Below are 13,518 nucleotides of genomic sequence, written 5' to 3' on the forward strand. Positions count from 1 at the left end.
AAACAGAGGCTCGATGACGCCCCGCCCCTAACCCAATCGCGAGCATCTATTCAGGTTGTAGCTGTATTTTTAAAAGTTGAGAGAGACTGCAACTTTCCCGCGAGTGGGTGTGGTTTAGCGCCTACAGCGGACACTCCCCCTCTGTCTGAGAGCAGAGATTACTGCCTATTTTATTATGCAAAGTTATTTTATTTGTTTGGTGGGGTTTTTTTCATTCAAATTTTAAATCTTTCTGTGGTGTGACAAACTAAAAGCACATTTAATATTGGACTATACACAGGCTTCAAGACATTTGGACGAGACTAAAGATTTTATTATTATTTTGAATAAAATCTAACACAATTTGTGTCCCAAGGCTATTGGTTTTGTAAAAACTTTGGTTACTTAACTCATTTGTGTTTCTGCTAAGCATAACCTCTGCATTATTGTCATATAAGAAATCCCTATTGTGATGTTTTTTGTCATGAATGTTTTTATTTATTGAACATAAGGTACAGTTGTGATAATTGGGATAAAACCACAAGGTCCACACAGTCCAATAGAAAACCTGGATTATATTTAAATTTGTGATAGCACCATGAAATGAGTAACATTTATTTTGCGATTATATGCATGCTGTTTTTAATGTTAAGTGTTGGTGTTTAACTGAATGTCCTCATCATCCTAATGTCTTGGGAATGAACTTGGCAGATCTTGGACATTTTTTATGTGGATGGACTGCATTTAAAGGAATATTCCAAGTTCATAATAAATCTGGTAATTTAATCACCCCCATGTCATCCAAGATATTTAAGTTGTATTTATGTTCTTTGTTCAGTCGAGAATTTTTTCAGGAAAACATTCCAGAATTTTTCTCCATATAGTGGACTTCAGTGGGCCTCAACAGTTAACAGTTTCAATGCAGCTTCATAGGGCTCTAAACCATACCAACCGAGGCATTAGGGTCTTATCTAGAGAAACAATTGTTAATTTCGGCAAAAAAAGGATACTATTTAACCACAACTTCTCATACCTTATGTATGTGTGTAAGCACGTCGAAATGTCACGTGTTGTATATGTGAAACGCACACTTTTTTGCTGAAAATGTTGATTGTTTCGCTAGATAAGACCCTTATGCCTTGAATGCGTTCCCTTTAAAGCTGCATTGAAACTGTTGAGGTCCACACTAAAGTCCACTATATGATAAAATCCTGAAGTGTTTTTCTAAAAAAAAAAAAAAACTTTATTTCTTCTTGACTGAAAAAATAAAGACATAAACGTCTTGGATTACATTGGGGTGAGTAAATTATAGTATTTAACTATACAGATTTCATTAGGAGCATTGAAAATAATGGTTTGGGGAAACTGTAAAATAAAAATAAATAAATAATAAGTTACAAATAAATATGTAAGTAAATTGCTGGTCATTTAATCCATTAAACTTTTATTAATTAATACAGTGGTAAATAAAACAGTCAGTAATTATTCAAAGTGTTTAATCCAGTAAGTAAAAAAGAGAGAAAAAAAATACATTTGTTTCTTTTGAAGCAGTTCATTATTTCGAATCTCCAAGTGACCGCATCTTCAAGTGTTTGACGGAGGTTGTTAGGCAGCACATCCTTTTCTTTGGAACCATCCAAGTTCACAGAACCTATCCAGTTCTTATAAAAGCTCATGGGAATTTAACATTTTATACAAAAGCGCAGCAAAATGCCCTGCCCTCGGACTCCCATTTGGTCCTGCTCAATCCAGATACAGTTTTTTCTCTTTCTCCAGCAACACTTGATTTAAAGTCACATCCTTGAGTTGTCGGTCATAGTTGCCCAACTGCTAGGAAGCGATTTAGATGATGAAGTTCCTTAGGTTCAAGAGCAATGCACATTTTCCTCTTGAACCATCCAAGTCTTTATATAGTGGTTTGGGAAGGACAAAAAGGAATAAGCAGGCAACCGAATCGATCGGGCCGACCATGACTAAAATTAATTAGGGTCTTCAGGTGAACCATCAAGAGACAAGTAAGGAGAGTCGACAGGTGATGGTGTTAGCTTCTTATCTGCTCACAGTTCAGTTCACTATTTAACCCCTTTGTTGTTGTCTCCGCCGCCTGCAACAGATACATCAGCCTTCAAAAGGCTTTGTCAGCTGTGGTTCACCGCAACAGGGTCTGATTTTTATAAGAATGATCTTTGATAACACTTGACTTCTGTGTATTTACAGATACAGCATGACACACAGGTTTAGATATTTGTGAGATGGACTTGGGTTCTCTTAGTTGAAAACTTTTTTCATGTAAAAGAAATATTTATTCACAAATCAGACATCTCTTTTGCTTGCAAATGAGTTCTACTCTACCCGAGAGCAATATTTGGCCTATGAAATACTACAGCATAACAAAAAAAAAATGTAAAGGACAAGTTCGGTATTTTACACCTAAAGCCCTGCCCTCAAATTGTTTACGATGAAATAGAACGGTTTTGACTGAAATTTGGACACATGATGCTGGCCCGAGAATTTTCGGGTGTTTGTTCTATCACCTCCCACCCCTATAATGGCTATATAGGTGCACAGGAACAATTCTTTCTAAAATGAATGAAACTTTCATTTACAAAGACATGAAACTCACCGAGTGGTCAGGGGTGTTCACTGATATGCTCACACAAAAATCGCTGCAAAAGATGCCCTCCAACAGGTTTTATCATAGTTTTTGTCCAACTCCATTGACTTAGATGTGCTGTGAGGTACGGTATTACTCCGCGCCGGGAACTTTGTTTGTATTCTTGCAATTGGCAAAGGTGGATTATCGCCACCAACTGGGCTGGAGTGTTTATAATTCAAGCTCTCAACAGAAGAATGTACGGGTGTGAGGCGTTTGGAAAAATAGGTCCACAAGTTCAAAACGAATGCTAAAACACCTGTTGGAAAGCATCTTTTGCAGCAATTTTTGTGTGAGCATATCAGTGAACACCCCTGACCACTCGGTGAGTTTCACGTCTTTGTAAACGAAAGTTTAATGCATTTTAGGAAGGATTGTTCCAGTGCACCTATACACCCATTGTAGAGATGGGAGGTGAAACAACAAACACCCAAAAATTCTCGGGCCAGCATCTTATGTCCAAATTTCAGTCAAAACCATTCTATTTCATCACAAACAATCAGAAACAGGGCTTTAAGTGCAAAACACCAAACCTGTACCTCAACCATAAAAAACTCAAGGACAATAAGAAATCCCTAATATTTCCATTGCACTGTGGGAGTCATTTTACTTATTTAATGTTGCAACTACAACAAGCAATTCTTCACTAAATAAAAATGTTCATGACAAAAACCATCACATAAGGGACACCATTATGTCAAAAACACCCCAGTCATGCTTGGCAGAAACAAGTTACCAAAATTCCTACAGAACCTACAGCTTTTGGATACTAAAACCTCATTTGCACCAAAGGTATCAAACACTGTCGACAGGTCACCAAATGCTCTGGTCAACCAGACCATTATATCTGCCCTGCAAAACTTATATGTACACAAGTCTCAAAAAGACAAGCGGGATGTTGGGCATCATCTCTCGGAGCCTATCATCTGCATAACCATGCCGAGATATTTTACATGTGCACAACAAATGAAAATGGGAAAGAATGACTTGAATATCCAAGCTCTTAAATATAATATTAAGAACAAGAAAAAATAGATGAAGCACAGATGGTGCACAGCGTATACAGAAATAGGAGCCTTCATATAAGTGTTAAAAATAGTGTTTTAATTTTGACAATAAGCCAGGACAGATTGATGAAGAACACAGAATTGAGAATGAAATAGTGGATTAAGATTGACATGTTTCATTTCATCACAGAACATACAAAAATAAAAATCCATGGTGTTCAAGTAGGAGTGGACCTGAAATCTTTGTTGTGAAACCAAGGCCTGGTTTAATTGAGATATATTTCTTGTTTAATAGATGGATATCTCTCTATACAACTTAAAGTTACTATGAAGAACATCACAAACTAAGAATATCACTCAAAACTGTAAACTACTGAAATAAACCAAAACAGGACGACGAAGATTAATTTATTTTTTTAATTTAAGTCTTGAATATCTTGATATTTAAACTTAAGAATGGATACAGCCAAATGATTTCATAAGTTACAGAAACAGTCTCTTTTTGTTACTTTGTCACAACACTTTGAAAAAAGTTGGTTTAACGTATAAAAGTAAGTTATCAGGTCGCCTAATATTTTTAGGTGGAATGAACTCAACTAATCTTTATTTAATGTGCAGGTAAGATCAACAATCTTAAAAAAAAAAAAACTTTAATACTTTAACCATTCATACTGCAAACATCTATTCAGCCAATCCATCTTCATCTGACTTTACAGTGAGCCAGCAATCTAAACTCTTTTGTCCATTTGTATTACATACCCGTTTTTTGGCAGGGTAACCATCTTTGGCCTTCCTGCGTCGCTTCAACGTCAAGACCAGTCTGTTTTCTTTTGTTAAACAAGGATCTGTCGATGCTGTAAAATCAGGTGCTTTGTTACATTATTATATGTTAAATCCTAACTTAACACAAACTAGCCATAATAAAATTAAACATTATAATTTCATGTGTACCAACAAGTGGCGGCTGGTGACTGTTGTTTCGAGGGGCGCAAATTCAAAATATGTGTTCAGAGTAGGGTTGTGCCGATAGACAACGATAATATCGTGTATCGACGACCGATAGACATATCGCAAATAGCAGGCTTTTAACCAGTTGGCGATGGTTATTATTATTATCATCATAGTTTCACATTAACATGCTCAATGCATGCTTAAGGGCGATTTATAGTCGTGCGTAGGCTATCCGTAGCCTGTGGGTAGCCTGACGCGCACCTCACAAAAATTTTAACAGGGCGTCAGTTCTATGCGGATCGCAAGCGCTGTGATTGGTCCACCAGAACCCCTAGTGTCAGGTAAAAAAAAACACGTCATAGTATTTCACACGCATTTCTGTTTGCAACGGTTAAAAGAAAGATGAGACAAGTTGAGGAGTGATTTAACTCAAACTGCAACCAAAGTCGCTGTTTATTTACTTCCATCATTGCTGGTCTTCTCAAATCATACACAACAAGTTGCTGTTTCTTCTTCGTTTATGGGTTAACTTGCTAAGCTTCTTCTTCTTTCACGTTTGTGCTGCTACTGTGGTTACACCGTGGATACTGCCTACCAGGGGTCTGCGCGTGTGTTTGCACGTCGACGTCCGCAAAAGTATAAATGAAAACCGACACGGAACCTACGCCATCGCTGCTACGCCGTAGGACCTTCGCACGACTATAACGAGCCCTTTATGGTCATGACAGTGTTGCCATTGCTTCTTTTTTGTCTACCAATCAAGTGACTTGTCATAAATGAGTAAAAAATGAACAAATACATAAATAAATAAATACATTAGTAAACTACCACCCCACCCCCTGATACTATCGTGTATCAGCGATGTCACAGGCTGACGATAGGACGATCTCAAAATTGGGCAAATCGTTCGACACTAGTAGGGCCCTATAAAATCCGTTTTATTTTTTCCCAAATTCCGTTTTATTTTTTCCCAAATTCCGTTTTATCCGTTTTAATTTTTGGCAATTATATTTTTTACCCTTTACTTTTATTTAAGTCATAAAAAGAGTGTGCCTTTTAATGTTAATGATTAAAATGTAAATGATTTGGGGGAAAAACTGGATAACAGGATTACTTAATGACTATAAAAGATGCATTTACACAAGCACATACACACCCGCGCGCACACACAACTCAATTCAGTGCATTGTTTTTTTTTTAGTGTTGTTGCAGGAGGCTACAACAAGGTGTTAAAGCAGTGGTGCCTTCAGAAGTGCCTTAAACACATCAATCCAGCGGAACGCGATCCATATTTTATACACAATCGCTTGAAATGCATATAACTTTACAAACATACACAGGATAGTGATCTGACTTAGGACAGCATGAGCACGCAGCTCTTTGCACGTGCGAGCGAAAGAGAGACAGAGAGCGGCGCCATGATGCAGATGATTATATTTTAAATGCGAGGGATAGTTAGTGTGCCTCAGCTCGCTTGAAATGCATAAAACTGAACAAATACATGAGGATTTGTGTTCGCACTTCGGACAGATGCGTGAGCGCGTGCACGTGAGAGGTACAGTGAGACAGACATGGATGAGAGAGTGCATGTATCTTTGCGCTCACCGTGAACAGAGTGTTGACTAAACTGCCAAACTAACAGTTCTCCGGTCACATAAAAGTCATGTGAGACCTGCTCGGAACTAAGTGCTTAGCGTCGAATTTCTTAATTTTTTCGCTGACGAAAGTAGAGTCGTGGAGAGCCGTTTCGCCATGGTGTCAGTGTTTTGGAGGATGTCTGAAACGACGGGAGGGGGCGTGTCGCCCAGATTTACTTCCCCCGGTCTGCATTTCCCCCAGACATACGTTCGTCTCCCACACAAAAACATAATTTTATTCAAAATATGTCAAATTCCGCGAAATTCCGCGTTTATACTAGATTCCGTGTTAATTAGCCAATTCCGCGATTCCGTCCGCGATTCCGTGATCACGGAAATTATAGGGCCCTACACTAGTTCGGAGAGTCCCATGTGCATCACATGTTTTGTCAAAATAAGTGCCTGCTGCACACGTGTCAAAACCATTTATGATAAAAGAGACGCTCACGTTCACAAAATACACTCACTTAACAGTAAACTCTGATTACACATGAGATTATGCGAGTATCTGGCAAACGCGAGTGTCTCTTGTATCATAAACCCTTGAGACGCGTCTGCAGCAGGCACTTATTTTGACAAAACACATGATGCACATATGTTCCCTTGACACGCCAAACACATATTTTAAAAATGACATACATGACAGGCTACATACATGTTGTGATGAGCTTGGCATCTAGCGCCTTCGAAAAAAAGTCACCGGCCGCCACTGGTACCAACACACATCATGATTTTATCATATATAACCCTCCCTGTGAAAACCCACTTTATGTAATATTTTTTACCATTTCCTACATAATGTAAAGAACCTTGTGTTAAAATATAACCTTAATAACATTGACTGAGTAAAGTCATGTCAAAGATTGAAATCAATGGGATCAATCGATGAAATCAATGCTCCTTATCTCACAATTAGATTATGAGGCATTAGCTAGATTTCACAGACAGGGTCACATATTATACCATCTGCGGTACCAAATGTCCAGACAGGGGAATACTTACATCTGGGAATGTCGTCTTCCAAATCTGGATGTTCTGGAGATGCAGATGTTGCAGGAGCTGCTTGTGGATCCTCTTGCTCTGATGATGGCACCAACTGTTTCCCGCTTGCACCGGGTTCTTCATTATCTGCCCAGCAGAGGGGTGTTGATCTGGCCTCTGACTCCAAATCTCCACTGTATGTGCTGCCCTGGTCTGAAGAAGAAAATATTGTTAGCAAATATTGCAGCAGTTTGGATTCTACAAATGGATTCGTCTATCCTATAAGGGGTAAAAGTTTGGCTGGTAAGGTTGGAAGAAGTGAAAATAAAAGAAGAAAAGACGAAGGTGTATGTGCAAACGCTGTATATTGCCTTTGTGTAATAATAATTACACAAAATTACCGTGCTGTCAGTGTGGTCTCAAAATTTTGAACGGTGCACGCATGCGGACAGCCCTTATATAGCTTTGGCTTAAAGGAATATTCCATTTTCTTAAAAGAAAAATCCAGATAATTTACTCACCACCATGTCATCCAAAATGTTGAGGTCTTTCTTTGTTCAGTCGAGAAGAAATTATGTTTTTTGAGGAAAACATTGCAGGATTTTTCTCATTTTAATGGACTTTAATAGACACCAACAATTAACACTTAACTCAACACGTAACAGTTTTTTTCAACTGAGTTTCAAAGGACATAAACAATCCCAAACGAGGCATAAGGGTCTTATCTAGCATTTTTGACAATAAAAATAACAAATATACACTTTTAAAGCACAACTTCCCGTCTAGATCCGGTCGTGATGCACCAGCGTGACCCCACGCAATACGTCATGACGTCAAGAGGTCACAGAAGACGAACGCGAAACTCCGCCCCAGTGTTTACAAGTGTGTTGAAAGAGGACCGTTCCTACGTTGTTGTATGTCAACTGATACTAATTCATGTCTTTGTGTCAGTTTATTGTTTACAATGGTCCGCAAATGTGCGTTTTATATATGTAACACGTGACCTCGCTAAGTCACTACGTATTTACGTTAGGTCGCGCTGGACCGGATCTAGACGAGAAGTTGGGCTTTAAAAGTGTATATTTATTATTTTTCTAGTCAAAAATGACAATCGTTTTGCTAGGTAAGACCCTTATGCCTCATTTGGGATTGTTTATAGTCCTTTAAAACTCAGTTGAAAAAAACTGTTACGTGTTGAGTTAAGTGTTAATTGTTGGTGTCTATTAAAGTCCATTAAAATGAGAAAAATCCTGGACTGTTTTCCTCAAAAAAAAACATAATTTCTTCTCGACTGAACAAAGAAAGACATCAACATTTTGGATGACATGGTGGTGAGTAAATTATCTGGATTTTTCTTTTAAGAAAATTGAATATTCCTTTAAGGAGTAACAGTCTGGCTGGTTAGCGTGGCCCAGTTGGCCACCTAGTGGTAGATGCTGTAACTACATCAGAGCCTGAATAAAATCATTCTTTACTACTGACAAACATTCAAAACACCCAAACAGTTACTATTAAGATGGCCATGAACAGCTTTATTCAGCCATTACAGACGCCCTTTTCGGGTCCCTGCAAGTTCTGCAGAGCTTAACAAATGATCAAACAGTCACAAAACATTTACCATGTGACACAGGCTTGTCTTTTCCCTTGTCCTCATCCTCCTCCACTGAGCTCTGAGCAGGCAGGCTACTTTTATGATCATTTGGTTCAGCAGCACCTTCGGATCCAGGTATGACGATAGGTACAGGCACCTGAATGTTAACAGTACAAAATAGTAAAATATTTTAAGAAGCTCTGGATGTGGTATAAATTAAGCCTTAAGATGACACTAAAAAACCGTTCCTTGTATCTTTATTGTTATAGTTGTGGTGTAAACTCCGCTATTCTCTTTAAAACACTTTTTTAAAACTATATTTATATAGTTATCGTTATAATGTAAATGGCCCTTGACAGGAATTGGTAAGTAAGAAGTATATGAAATGCGATAACGAAGATCTTTAATATGACTTTAATTGACTTCGCCATCTGTATCTAAAATATAACAGACAGGAGGCCTTGATCAAGTGATTGATGTTTGGACTTCTCATTAAATTACATTACGTTACGTTTAAATTAGGCATTAACGCTTTCAAAGAGATTCAAGAAGTGAAAAAGCAAAGCGTGAAGATTGTAATTACGCGATTGTAGTTAAATCATCTTTATGTGTAGAAAAAATTATATAGCCTAAATAATAATGCATATATTTATATAAAATATAATAGTGTAAATTTTGTATATCTACATTATTATATACATTATAATTAGGGATGCTCACATTGACCGTTTAACCGTTAACCGAAATAAAATAAAATAAAAAAATATTTGTTAATACATGGTGCGTGTCGTCATGAGCCGACAGACATTTCGACACTTTTTCTATCTTTAATTTGTGAATGTCCTGTAAATGACACAAATGATTGCTGCCCTGACGGTCTGATAAAGTAATAATTTGTATGAGAGATCATTTGTATGCGTGTTTGGAAGCTGAACGGAGACGCGAGCGTGTCCGCGCAAGATGACGCAGTCCGTCTCGCGCACATCCGGACAGACGTTCGCTGGTGGCCTCTAACCCTGTCCATAAACATCTCTCTTCTTGCACAAACGGAGAAAGACGACGCAAAAGCAAAACTTTCTGAAAAGCATCCTGCTTTAGAAATGACCACTGTGGTAGATGAAACAGAGACAATCTGCCCTTTTTGAATATTAATCCTCTGGACTGATTGCGTGCTTTTTAATAAGGTAATGTTGCGTGAATATCTGATAATGTATGAATCCTGGTTCTGTTGTTGATCTGTCACTGCTGTTTGCACGTTCAAATTAAATCTTTTGTTTTTACTAGTTCACAGACAACTGTTAACTGTATTTTTACTCAATGACAATTTCATATTAAAATCTTATAAGTTAACGGTTAATGTTCGGCTTAGAAGCTCCGGTTGTCGGTCGGGAAAATTAACTGATATGAGCATCCCTAATTATAATTATAGCCTAGTATTTGATTATAGCTTATGTGATTATTGCATATGTGTGGTATTTGTTGTTCTTGAATTTTTTCATACAAATAAAGTTTTTGTTGAATCATGATTTGTTCATGAGAATGTCCATATGCACATGTTTCCAAAAATAATCCTGCTTTCAAGCGACCATTGTAAATAAAACATAAGGAAACAAAACGCACAGGCAGAGGAACTCCGAGTGGAAACGGTGTATACTGGGTGTACAGATGCATCGGCACAGGAATGTAGACCGGCATGGGAATGGGAACCGGGAATGGCACCAACCTCACTTTTTCTCCGTTTTCATCAATCACTGCAGACAAGGAAAGTGCAAATGTAGCATTACATTTCTACATATTTTGTTCATTAACTGGTTGATGGCTTTCAGCTGTAATATTTAGAGCCAGACAGGCGGAGATAGAGCCAACCTGTTTCAGCAAGAGTTGGAGGTGTTGGATGTTCTGGCTGACACTGGACACCTTGTTCTTCGGTGATGGGTCGGCACATGAGAGCTTTGTTCTTTAACATTCTACGATTTGGAGTTCCGGGCACTGCAGCATCCGTCTGTGTGCTGGCCTATTTAAGGAATGATTGCATAATTTGAGAACCAAACATTTCACAATTTTTTATTAGAAGTGTACCGCAATAAAGTAGAAAATTAAATACTTACTTCCCCGATGTTTTTGGAGCTGGCGTTTGAGGTAGGGAGAGCTCCTGCAAGTATACATGTATTTATTTACAGACGCTTTCACCAGTGGCAACTTACAAATGTAAAAAACTTACAAACTTACATTTAACTTTTTCGCTTAATGGGATGGTTCACCCAAAAATTAAAAAATTCTGTAATCATTTACTCACCCTAATGTTGTTTTAAACTTATTAGGAAAAGCAAATGCTATGGAAGCCAATGTGTACCGTAAACTGTGCAGTTACCATCATTTATCAGAATATCTTCTTTTGTATTCAACAGAATAAAGGTTTTAAACAACATGAAGGTAAGTAAATGATTACAGAACTATCCCTTTAAGAGCCAACAACGCGTACATTATACAAAGCTACTAGGGATGCTCCGATCGATCGGCTGCAAATCGGTATTGGCCGATAACGGCATTAAATGACTCGATCGGTACTCACTAAATTTGCAGATCTCATACACCAATCTTTCCATTTACTTGTCATCATAGGGATCCTTAATGTGGCTGCAATTTTTATAACCAGTCGGGCATGTGCAACGGGCAGATTTGGATTTCTCTCTTTGCCTTTACAGAAATATGTGTATTTTCTATGAGAACAGTCATAACAGCGTGACACGTCTTCACATCCTCATCAAACAGTGAATACAACACATATCTATCGCAGACAATTGCATCCTCATGCCGAAAGTTTAATATTTGCATGCGTTTTGATAGTTTACATTTTTATTTTCCTCACAGCCACTCTCGTCCGCATACACCCATCGCGCGGACACAGAGCTACCTGTCATCAGTGCATGTGAACAGAGCGATCTCTCTCATGTCTTATGCTGCATTTACACCAACCGCGGTAGAGGCGTGAAGCGTGAGTGATTTCAATGTTAAGTCAATGTGAAGACGCATTGACGCGCGCCTTGAGGTCCCGAGGCGCGAATGAGGCGTTTGGCGCGGCAGACGCGTTTCCGCCTCATTCGCGAGTCTACCTCGCACGAAAGGAGCGAATTGAGCGTTGTGCGCGGTACTCGTGAATTATGCATTTTGTGCATTTTGTGTTTGACGCGAATTGCCGGCTGACGCCCGAGTTGAAAAATCTGAACTTTGGCGGAATTTCGCGCCACGTTAACCAATCAGGAGCCTGCTTGCTGCTGTGGTGGCAACCCCGCCCGGAGTCACTCATTCAACATGAAGGAATGCTTGATATTGTCCGTGAGCAGTCACCCGGAGCTATACACACAAGTTCTTATTTCTATAGAGACAGGAATAATAAGGACCTCACTTGGAAGAGTGTCAGTGAGAACATCGGGCAACCTGGTAAGTTGTAATACACATTTCACTTTTGAGTGACGTTTATAGACCCACGCCGTTTATTTCCCCCCTATAGTAAGGTTACCAAATACAAACCGGTAACTCTCTCGATAAATACACAATCAACATCAGCCATCTTGCAAACAGACAATTGAATAGCACTTGCCCCTCCCACAAGAAGCGGATTTTGCCTCTGACGTGCGTCAAATGCTTGCTTTTTCTGCGCGTCTACTTCGCTCTACAAGCGCGAATGCATTCAAACTGTTCAAGCGGCGCGGTAGACGTGATTTTGATGCCTGAAACGCGGTTGGTGCAAACTCAGCATTAAAGGGACACAAGGCAGCATTTTTATGTTAATAAATCATCTTCGTAAGTCGGTATATGGTTAAATGACTCATTACATGACGAATGAAGACTCTCTCGCCCGCCCCTACCGTCTGAAGGAAGAATACCCCATTTGCAAGTTCGCTGTATACGACCCGGTGTCCTGCAGTCTTGTAAAGTCTCAGATATAGAAAGCATTTACTCCCAGACACTAGGGGGAGCTAGTAGTGAAATAATACTCAGACTTGCCTTGTGTGCCTTTAAAGCTACAGTAACACAATTCATCTCTCAATAAAATCACTCTCTGCCCTTCACTGAAAAACTTGTTGTACTTCATACGAATGTGTGTATATTTAATTCATACAGTAAAGACTGAAGTGTTTTAACAGACATAAGACTTTTTAAAGGCATATTAAATTTGCAGAAGAAATATTTGTTGTGCCTAATTTATTTGGTTCTCCATCAAAACAATAATATACCTAATTACTGCAAGTAATATAACAAATATCTGTGATATTACTTTATCTAGAAGAAATGTTAACAGTTACAGTCATAAAAAGAGCTTGCATATCAGCTTGAAGAATCGGTATCGTCCGATCACAAAAAACAACAAATCTGTATTCGGTATCGGCTGCAAAAATCCTGATCGGAGCATCCCTAAAAGCTACATAATATACAAAACTTTAACATGATAAAAACTACTGGTTTACATGTAGGATTGGACAAAACAAGTATTAATGCAACAGTTTTTAATCCACAAAACACAAATACCTGTAACAGCAGTATTTCCTGGTAATGTTGAGGCCAGTGACACTACGCCACCAATAACAGGCATGTCCTTTGAAATGGATAATGGAGCTTGTACAGTAGTGCTGGTGTTTGATACAGTACCTGCAGTGATAAAGACAAAAAAATTAGTAAATAAGAAAGGTAAATGTTTGCATCATCATTAAAGTCGAT

General features: G+C 38.5%; 1 protein-coding gene and 1 long non-coding RNA gene across 6 annotated transcripts in view; one reads left to right on the forward strand and one right to left on the reverse strand.

Annotated features, from left to right (window-relative positions):
• The window catches only part of LOC141365231 (uncharacterized), a 146,818-nt gene that overhangs the window by 53,827 nt on the left and 79,473 nt on the right, over window positions 1-13,518 (forward strand). The window lies entirely within an intron of this gene.
• LOC129417223 (zinc finger MYM-type protein 4) overlaps window positions 1-13,518 on the reverse strand; it is a 37,673-nt gene that overhangs the window by 10,554 nt on the left and 13,601 nt on the right. For all 5 annotated transcript variants that reach the window (XM_055171761.2, XM_055171763.2, XM_055171762.2 and 2 more), the window contains 7 exons: window positions 13,330-13,449; window positions 10,908-10,951; window positions 10,666-10,813; window positions 10,420-10,550; window positions 8,827-8,956; window positions 7,230-7,421; window positions 4,399-4,493 (listed from right to left, as the gene is read on the reverse strand). In XM_055171761.2, the coding sequence (XP_055027736.2) occupies window positions 4,399-4,493; window positions 7,230-7,421; window positions 8,827-8,956; window positions 10,420-10,550; window positions 10,666-10,813; window positions 10,908-10,951; window positions 13,330-13,449 (860 nt within the window). The remainder of the gene's footprint in view (window positions 1-4,398; window positions 4,494-7,229; window positions 7,422-8,826; window positions 8,957-10,419; window positions 10,551-10,665; window positions 10,814-10,907; window positions 10,952-13,329; window positions 13,450-13,518) is intronic.

This window comes from Misgurnus anguillicaudatus, chromosome 7 (genome assembly GCF_027580225.2).
Source record: "Misgurnus anguillicaudatus chromosome 7, ASM2758022v2, whole genome shotgun sequence".
Classification (NCBI taxonomy): domain Eukaryota; kingdom Metazoa; phylum Chordata; class Actinopteri; order Cypriniformes; family Cobitidae; genus Misgurnus; species Misgurnus anguillicaudatus.